Raw genomic sequence first — 9,529 nt, forward strand, 5'->3', positions numbered from 1 at the left:
GGAGTCAAGATCGTCGTCTAAGAGTACGTCGTAGATTAAAGCTCGCCGGCGTACAAATAGAGAAGCGACGTCGACGGTAGTGAAACGACGATCTCTTATTTCTGGCATGGCTGAAATGGAAGCAAAAACAAATAGCAGAATAATAACTGTGTGCGTGTGTGTGCGTGTGTGTGCGTGTGTGTGTGTGTGTGCGCGTGTGTGCGTGTGTGTGTGTGTGTGTGTGTGTGTGTGTGTGGTTGTGGTCAAGAGAGGGAGAAATAGAAAAAAAGGTTTTTTTATTTTAATTTTTGTTTAAGAATAAAATTGTTTAAATTTTTTTTTTGTTAAAGGATGATTTTTAAACGATTTCTAACGTTGAGGATGAAATTAATAAGAAAAAAAGTTGGGAACGATTTTATTTTGACCAAAGACGTTAAGGACAAAAAAAGTACTTAACCTTACTATTTACTATCCTTAAACTCTTGTAACAACTAACAGTCGTATAGAATAACAGGGAAGATATATTAGGTATTAATATAAGATTAATCCTTCAAATACTCTCTTGATTAAAAGACAAACCTTATCAGTTCACATTTTTAAATAATCATATATAAATATATAATTTTACGAAAAAATATATATTAATTAAGCTTCTCTTGAATCTAAGATGTTTTGAGATTGCCTAAAAAATAAAAGTGTTATACTGTTCTATTTAATTTTTCATTTCTGCTACTAACACATATTAACTAGAATAATATTACACAGAAAAGAATTAGTTAATACATATAAAATAAAATTAATAGTCACCAAAAAAATATAAAAAAAATTAAACCATTTTTGAAAGCTTTTAGCCGATTATTTTAATAATGGATGTGGCAGTGTGGTCATATTAGCACTAGGCCACTAGCAGACATTTTCGTAGGCTTTTTTTAAATAAATATTCAAAATTCATTAATTTCCAAAATGTGCACAGTTGAAAAGTAGGACAGAAATACGCAATGTCATCCCAGGGAAGCTGCCCGCGAAATGGAAATCACCTTCAACTCTGCCCAGGAGCCTGCGAAATGGACAAAGTACAGGTGTACATGCATGTTGTTTCTAGCTCCCGCGAAATGGACGGTCCAACACTGGTGTACTACATGCGAAATGGTCCAAAATGCGTGTACCGCATGTGAAATGGGAGCAGCGCTACACTATATAAATGCAATGGTGCATTCGAGCCATCTACAGAACATATACTTTGCCGCTTCATTTTCTTCTACTTTCTCTTTATCAACACCCTCAGCCTTCTCTTTTAGGTTCATGTTATAGATAGATAACATATACTGCAACTGAAAATATTTATGTGATCGTATATCCAAATGGGGAAACCTCTCATACATCTAAGGGTATTATTTTGTATGTGGCGATCCACTTTGGATCTTGATTCTGCCGCAAACATCGTTGCATCAACTTAAAAACTTGATTCTGATGAATACCAGTATGGTTGGAAAAAAGGAAATAATTAAGTTGGCTTACAGGATGCCAGTTGCATTAGCCAATTCGTTTGCCTATTAGAAGATGCAGATTAAATCTGATCAGCATATTTTGATGATGTTCTCTTATCATTGTAGCATTGAAAGCATCTATTTCATGGAACTCTGTGTTCATCTTCAAGATGTTGGTGGTAGCTCCTCCAGTTCGAATAATGTGGAAGAAATTTGGAATTTCGTATTCAATGGCGCAATAACCGTCCAACAAAATAGTAAGGCTTATAGTCCTACTTTTAATGCCTTTGTCACACCAGATCAAAATACAGAAAACCATCAGGTACGTCCCTCTCCTTCCGCTCTTACTGCATCCCCAAAAGGCATCGCTGATTGTTCGATCGATTCGTCTAATGAAGAAGAGATTGCTGACGACATTGTAAATCACGATAGCAGTGAAAATACAGAAGTTGTCCCTGAAATCCAACCGCTTTATAGCGAAAGGGTTCTCCCACTACTTGTGCCACGAGTAGGTAGCATGCCACTAGGTGGCGTTTCTAGCGGCACTCCAGGAAACTTTTTGTCTTTAAATCTTAGAGCAATGAACCCAACTATAGTTGAGGACAGACTGAGCAACTATGCTCTGTCCGGTGAAATGGAGCTTGAGATTGGGTTGAAGTTTGTCAACAGAGAGATAGCGATGTTTGCTGTTAAGAACTACAACATTCGTAGAAGTGCGAAATTCAAGATTGTAGAGTTCGATCAATCTAGGTATGTATGTCAATGCAAGCAGTTTGGAGACCAATGCCATTAGATGATAAAGGTTGCAAAGACCATATCTTCGAGATTTTGGAAAATCTGAAAATACCAAGGGCCGCACAGTTGTCTGGAAAATTCAATGTCGCAAGATCATGCCCAACTTGATAGTAGTGTCCTATGCCAACATACATTCCCCATGGTTCATGTTGACACGATGATTGGTATAAAGGAGTTGCAGGGTCAGTAGAGTCAGCTTATGGGTACAAAGTTTCGTACAAAAAGGTTTGGCATACAAAGCATAAAGCAATTGCAAAAATTCATGGAGATCGGGATGACTCATACAATCAACTCTGGAAGTATTCAATGCTTTGCAAACTTTCGTTCCAAGTATATAAAACATGTTAATTTATTTGCTTTTGTTATTCTTGGTAACTGGAATCCTTTCTCCTTTATTATTAAATGAACATACCCATCTCAGGAACAATCGTTAACCTACAAACTAGGTTGTACTACGTTGGCAACATGTTGGATTGTGATAGTGTTGTGTTTCATAAGGTATTTTTGTAATTCTATTGTGTGTTGAAGCATTCAAACACTGCAATCCTTTAGTATCAATCGACAGAACACACTTGTATGGTAAGTACATAGGCACCCTATTGATGGCAATAGCACAAAACGGGAATAACAACATTCTGCCGATCGTTTGTCATTGTCAAGAGAGAGAATACGGATTTGTGGTTCTTTTTTCTTACTAACCTAAGGAGGCACACAGCTACTTAACCAGAGATTCTGCTGATTTTCTATAGGCATGCTGCAATAAAGGCAGCATTGGAGCGAGATGGGTCTAGGTGGGAACATAATGTTTATTGGATGAGATGTATTGCTTCTAACTTTGTAGCAAATTTCAAGAGTAAGAAGGATAAAAAAACACCCGTTAAACACTGCATACTCAAAGACGCAAGAGCAAGCACAATATTACCTTGAGTTAATCAGTAGCGAGGATCCAACCACGTCTCCGGAAATGATGGCGTGAATCTGAGGGTTAGAGCCTCCTAAGTGGTTACAGCACCGTGATGAGGGCTGCATATATGGTCATATGACCACTAATCTTTCTGAGTGTATCAACTCCGTTCTCAGGGGAACTCATCACCTCTCGGTGTGTGCAATTGTAAAGTCTACCTACCATCGTCTTAATGCATTGTTTATGAACAAAGGTCATTAGACACAAGCCCAGATCGGATGCGGGCAAGTATTTTCGCAATTCCGGCAAAAAGCGATTCATGCGAATCGGAAGGGGATTCCACAAATACTTGTGACATCGTACAACAGAGCTAGGTCAATCTTCACAGTCGATGAGAGAAGCATAATAGAATCCTGCACGTTGTAAATAAGACTTAAGTCTCTGCCACTCAATCTTCATGTTTGGATAAGACGGATCTAACGAAAAAAGTCAACCAATGTACTATGTGAACTTAGAAGATGTATTGGCTGAAAAATCAAACCAGTAAAAAAATTTAAAATCATTTTCACAAAATTAAAGAATAAAAATAATAACAAACACAATAACAAAAATAAAAATACGGTAAAAATAACACACACAAAAATTATCAATATAAAATAATAGAAACAAAAAAGATGAATAATATTAGTGTAAACATCGACAATGGCCAAAATAATATTAACAAACATTTCTCCCATAAAAATAAAAATGATAATTAAAAAAAATATAAACTCTTAATTAATAAGAATTTTAATTTTTAAATATTAAAAAACTAACCTCAAATAAATGTGTAGAACTATGATGCATGGACACGGACACGGGACACGACACAGGACAGGCAAATTTTAAAATTTTAAAAGACACGGGGACACGACATATATATTAATATGATGTATTTTTTAAATAAATTACAATGATATTTTAATTATTTTATATTAAAGTATAAAATAAAATTTTAACTGTTTTTAATGTCTTTTTTTAATTATATAAAGTATTTAAAATATTTTTTATTTTAATAAATATTAATATATATTATTTCTAAATTCATTTCAAGAATACATGCTAAGAATAAAGTTAGACACGCTGACACGTGATGGTATTTAAGTGTGTCTAAGTATGTCCGTAGAAAAAGATATTATTTTTTATTAAGACACGGCAAACACACGTGTTAGACAAATGTCAAAATATATTTAAACGCAGACACGACCCAGCAAAGTATCCATATTTCGTAGACGTCGAAATATGAAACTGATCCACGCGATTAAGATTTTCTATAACATTGATCCCACTAGTCTGGTTAAATTTGTTTTCACCACAACGTTATAGTTTTTTTTTTTTTCCTTCTCTCGCCCACCGTTTCATTGTGTGAAGAAGGAAGTTGTGTCAAAAAATTGGTCCCCTCCCTTTTTTATATTGAAGCAACGCTGCCTCCTCCAACCCTTGCCTCCTTCAGCGACCTTGTAAGGGGACTGCGATGCAATGGGAATCGCATCCTCGATTGCTGAGCCCCATTTCATGGGTGGCACCGTTGACAAGGCCAATTCGCAGTCGCCGCCATTGGGTTGGCCCCTTTCGCGGATGCCCCCATGGAGGTGCTCCAATTCGCTGGTGCCGCCCCTGGTTTGCTCCATTTTGCATGCGCCTTGACGAGGATTGGACATGCCCGGCTCCAGCTCGCAGTCGCTAGCTCCTGCTCTGACACGTCAGCCTCCATTTTGTGGGTGCCTAGGCAGAGTTTTGAAGGTGATTTCCACTTCGCGGGCGGCTCCCTTGGGTTGGCATTGTGTATTTCTGCCCTACTTTTCAACCGTGAGCATTTTGAGAATTAATGAATTTTGAATATTTATTTAAATAAAAAGAGACCATTTTCGCCCTTCTTTTTGGCAGAGAAGTGTTCAAAAAAGTGAAAAACTAAGTGAATACCAGTCAACCCGTTACTCATGACTACTTGACTAGGCCTGTTCACAACAAAACACCAATCACCATGTGAGATGCTTCAGTCTCCCGAGAAAGAAATAAAGAAATCTTTTCAGTTGTCCATTCATTCAAAGGAAGCAATGTAATTCCACATTTTCACATCCAAATAGAAGTTCGATAGATTGTAAAGGAATTCAAAACTGACACGCTGACTAGCAAGAGCCAAGTACCAATTTGTCAGCATATGAGTAAAGTGGAATTATGGTCCCACAAGATAATAGAAGTTCATTACCAATCACAGAAAGCCATACTTCCTAATGATAGGAAAGGAGAATTCACAAATTCAATTTGATATTACCACCTTATCGAATATTCACTCAATTGAATGAAGGAGCAGTAGCACATAACGATAATTTATCAAGTATCAACGCATGCTTCCAATCTACTTTATGTAGGTTGTTGCATACTAGTACTCTATTTTTTACCCAGCTCAAATCTTGGACTTATTTTCGAGGGCCTCATTAATGATACTGATGACTTGTGTACTTTTTTGCTGTCATGTTCAGCACAATTGTTAACCATGTCTAACATAATAGATAATCCCATCCAAGTCAGTCCCAGCAGCGGCAAGAGCACATTTTCGAGCATATTTGCCAGAGATTTCTCGGAGCACGATGAACATGACACTTAACTGGCAACAAATCAAGTAGCACAGAGCTGTTACAATTAACAAGCAGTGCTCCAATAGATATCCTGAACAATAAATGCGCACAGAAGCTCAGAAACTGCTACCAGGCTTCCTAAAGACAAGTAAACAATTATACATGTAGTAACTTACACACGGGCCTATGAGTACACTGTAAAAAGGAGACAATATTTGAACTGTCGTATAACTCCTATTTAGAGTCCTTAAAAGACAAAAGGGCTCCACCGGCCACTGCAAATATAGAAAAAGTGGGAGCAGGGAAGGGATAGCAACTGTTTGACCTTGGAACATAAGGTGGTGGGTTTGGACCATAAAACTCTGCTGAAAGGGATAAGAATTTGCTTTTTACCATATGTTTGGTATCAGTGATTACAAGAGAAGGAAGAGATGCAACAATGAGCTGGGTGTTGAGGTGGAATTATCCCACTTCCGTAGAAACCATAAGCCATTCTACTATGTTGGAATAAATCTCTGATAAGGTTGTCCCACTATCCACTATACTACTATAGCAGTTTTGGTATAGGCCACTAACAACTATGAGTTATCTAGTAAATAACGTTTGGAAAGCTTTGCTTTATGTGCCAACAATCAACAAGTCAAAAAAGAAGTATTATAAGCTTAAACCTCCATGTGCTAGTCTGTAAGGCCACCAATGGGTGGTTCACAACAGAGATTTTTCATTTTTTTCCCTTCAGACTTCTATGCTGGTGAATACCGGAGTCGAATGAGGGAATGTCATATCAATTGGTTAGGAGCCAAAGAGGAACCCACAGGAAGAAGAAAAATCACGCTGGATAACAGTCACTAATGCTGTGACAACATGGGGCAAGGAAACAAGATGGGAACTTGATACCAGTATAGTAACATGACCAGGTACCAAAGGATGATACTACTTTGACACCATATTGAAGCAAAGGGTGTTTGAGAGTGACTGTTTGCTCTAGCTACAAATCAATAAGGAATATTATGGTTTTATTCAACATCAACTGTGAGAGTAGTAGAACTAAAACAAGTCAACAACAAAGACTTGTTCAACTAAGTGGGATTGACTCCATGGCTTAGATGACAAGCAAAATATTGACATAGTTTCAGACATCAGAAGGCTCATAAAATACCTAAGAAGGTGTAAGGTGTTTGTGAGTTAAGAATATGGAGGAAAAGGGAGAGTGTTGGATTATACTACATGCTTTCTCTTCCCCTCTTTGTCCCTCCAAAACTCAACTCACAAACAATTCCCAAGAATTCCTACTATTATAACAGCAAGCAAACTACAGAAGCATAACGTTGATCATTGGAAACAAATTTCTGGACATCCGAATTAGACATAAAAGAATAATACAATATGAAATGAACATAAGTAAATATGAAATATATTTGGAGACTGCAGTCTCTTATTTAAGTACAAGAAAAGTATCAAAAAATGGCAAAAATATAAGGAAATGCTATTCAATCCATTAAAAACCTCTACCAACTCTAACAACAAAAAATGTTGGGCAAATTTTACATTTAAACTAGAGTTACCTTCATCAGGCTACTACTCCAAAGTTTTGCAACTTTTCACAGTGAGGAGTAGGCAGATTCCTATTCCAACTCCGCCTCTGAATCTCAATCTGACAATAACGCCGAAGCATATTCTTATAATCTTTTATAACATTGTCCTCAATGGTAGTGCGAGCAGCACTCCCCTGTGGATAGTTACGATCAAAAGCTTGAGACTTTACGAAATATTGAATCCCATAATTCTCTATGGTCTTGGGAAACTGGTATGAGTAATTCTTGTACAGAGAATACTCAGGTTCAGAGAATGGCAGGTAAGCAAGCAGCAAAATGATCAAGAACGGCAACAACTGAACAAGGAGCATAATATTAAGCCCCGTTCCACCTGCAACACCCTGAAAACCATGTCTTTGATAATGATGATCATGGGTGGTTGCCCTTGTTCTGTAAACATGTTGCCTCCCAAACACATCAGATTGTCCAAAAAATGCCCTGAATATCTCGTCCGGATCGAAATCATCCTCGAAGAAATCCCGGCTTGCTGCCGTTCTCCTCCTCCGGCGCGGAACGCTGTACTGCTGATTGTACTCGAATTCATCCACCAATCCAGTCTGATCATACTGCCTTCTAGAACTATCATCACTCAAGCATTTAAATGCTTTTGAGACCTTCTTAAAGGCCTCTTCGGAACCTGGTGCCTTGTTCTTATCCGGATGAACCTTCAAGGAAAGTTTCCTATAAGCCTTTCTAATCTCTTCAACCGAACAACTCTTCTCAACTCCCAAGATCGCATAGTAATCACTCTTCAATTTAATTTCCCTAATCAACTTCACATTCTCCTCCGTGTAATTCCTCTCCTCGTTCAAACCCTCGTCATCAGTTTTCGATATACCGTTCGGTTTGCTCTTAACGCGATTTTCGTTACCTTTATGTTCTGAAGAAGAAGAAGACGCAGAGGACTGAGAATCGAGGCACTCGCACATGTTCAGCAAATCATCGACGGGGAGGTTATGGTTGAGCCGCTGAGCGATTCCGATGAATTTGAGGGCGCGGGATTTGTTGCCGGCTGCGATCGCTTCCTCAGCTATTCGAAGGCAGCGCAGCGCCTCATCCTTGTTGCCGTCCATGGCGGAGGCGGCGACGACTGAATCAGCGCCGAGTTCGCTCGGTACCTGATTAAGCTAACGCACTAACTCGAAATTTCAAAATTCAGAAACCTAATCAGAGTAGTAAAAAGAAAAAAAAGTTGAACTTATGAAGTATGAATAGAGGGAATTGAGGAAAATGATTGAAATTAGGGTTTGGTAAATGGATTATTAGGAGAGAAAAAGAGAATTTAGTTTACCTGAGAAGTAAGAGTGTAAGACAGCTACAGCAACAACACAAGAAGAATTGTCAAGATATGAGGATACTCTTCTGTTGCATTAATAGTTTACTATTTCAGTAAGAGTAATTAAAATGTTTAAAATAATTTTGTTATAAAGTTAGATGAAGAGGGTAAATAACTTTTTGATTTTTTTATCTGCAGATATTTAAGTTTTTAGAGTTTAAAAATATATTTAAGTTTTTAAGGTAGCATTTGTTTTGAGATATTGAGATGACTAAAATTTAGTATCATGTTTATTGGTTCAGAGACGGGTACTAAAATTTCTGTCTCTATCCCTAAAATTTCAGTATTTCAGTACCTCCAAAAAGTAGGGACATAACTAAAATTTTTAGAAATAGAGACCGAAATTTTAATAACATTTTATACCTAAAATATCCTCATTTTAATTAATTAATTTCAATTTTGTCCTTTGTACAAATTAAATAGAGTTTCATTCTTGTTTCAATTTCTGTCTCTCACTTTGCACCAAATAGAATACTGTCTTTTAGTCTTTGTCTTTCAGTCTCAGTCTTTCTGTCTCTGTCTCTCCAACCGAAATATCAATCTTTCATGTTCACTTGGGTCCGTCAGACCTAACAGATAAATCAAGCGTGATTCTAATTGTATTGACCTGGTCATTACGAATGCACATGTGGGAGAATTTTTAAAATGCGACAAATTAAACTTAAAAACTGATATGTCTAGATTTTAAAGAAGTCGGGCACTTAAATATATTTTTGAATTTTTAAGAACATAAATATGTGCAAACTAAAAGTTAGGGATAGAATTGTCATTTTCTCAAAAACACATATCCTAAAAACACATTTTAAAAATTCTAA

At 37.1% G+C, this 9,529-nt stretch overlaps 1 protein-coding gene across 5 annotated transcripts; it reads right to left on the reverse strand.

Moving 5' to 3' along the window:
* Positions 1-4,323: 4,323 nt before the first annotated feature.
* LOC112741738 (chaperone protein dnaJ 49) lies at positions 4,324-8,796 on the reverse strand. Of its 5 annotated transcripts, none has more exons than XM_025790829.2 (3): positions 8,670-8,796; positions 7,349-8,513; positions 4,324-5,874 (listed from the first exon to the last, which is right to left on the reverse strand). In XM_025790829.2, exon 2 carries the CDS (start codon positions 8,449-8,451, stop codon positions 7,354-7,356), a length of 1,098 nt encoding a protein of 365 aa, XP_025646614.1. In that variant the 5' UTR covers positions 8,452-8,513; positions 8,670-8,796; the 3' UTR covers positions 4,324-5,874; positions 7,349-7,353. The 5 variants fall into 5 exon arrangements, with proteins under 5 accessions (XP_025646614.1, XP_072069967.1, XP_025646615.1 ...); XM_072213866.1 differs by having other exon boundaries at positions 7,349-8,541; positions 8,670-8,742; XM_025790830.3 differs by having other exon boundaries at positions 5,217-5,812.
* Between the last annotated feature and the right edge of the window lie 733 nt (positions 8,797-9,529).

Source organism: Arachis hypogaea, chromosome 14 (assembly GCF_003086295.3).
Source record: "Arachis hypogaea cultivar Tifrunner chromosome 14, arahy.Tifrunner.gnm2.J5K5, whole genome shotgun sequence".
NCBI lineage: Eukaryota > Viridiplantae > Streptophyta > Magnoliopsida > Fabales > Fabaceae > Arachis > Arachis hypogaea.

Coding starts and splice junctions, on each gene's coding strand:
- LOC112741738 (XM_025790829.2), bottom strand. CDS start 8,451: ATGGACGGCAACAAGGATGAGGCGCTGCGCTGCCTTCGAATAGCTGAG.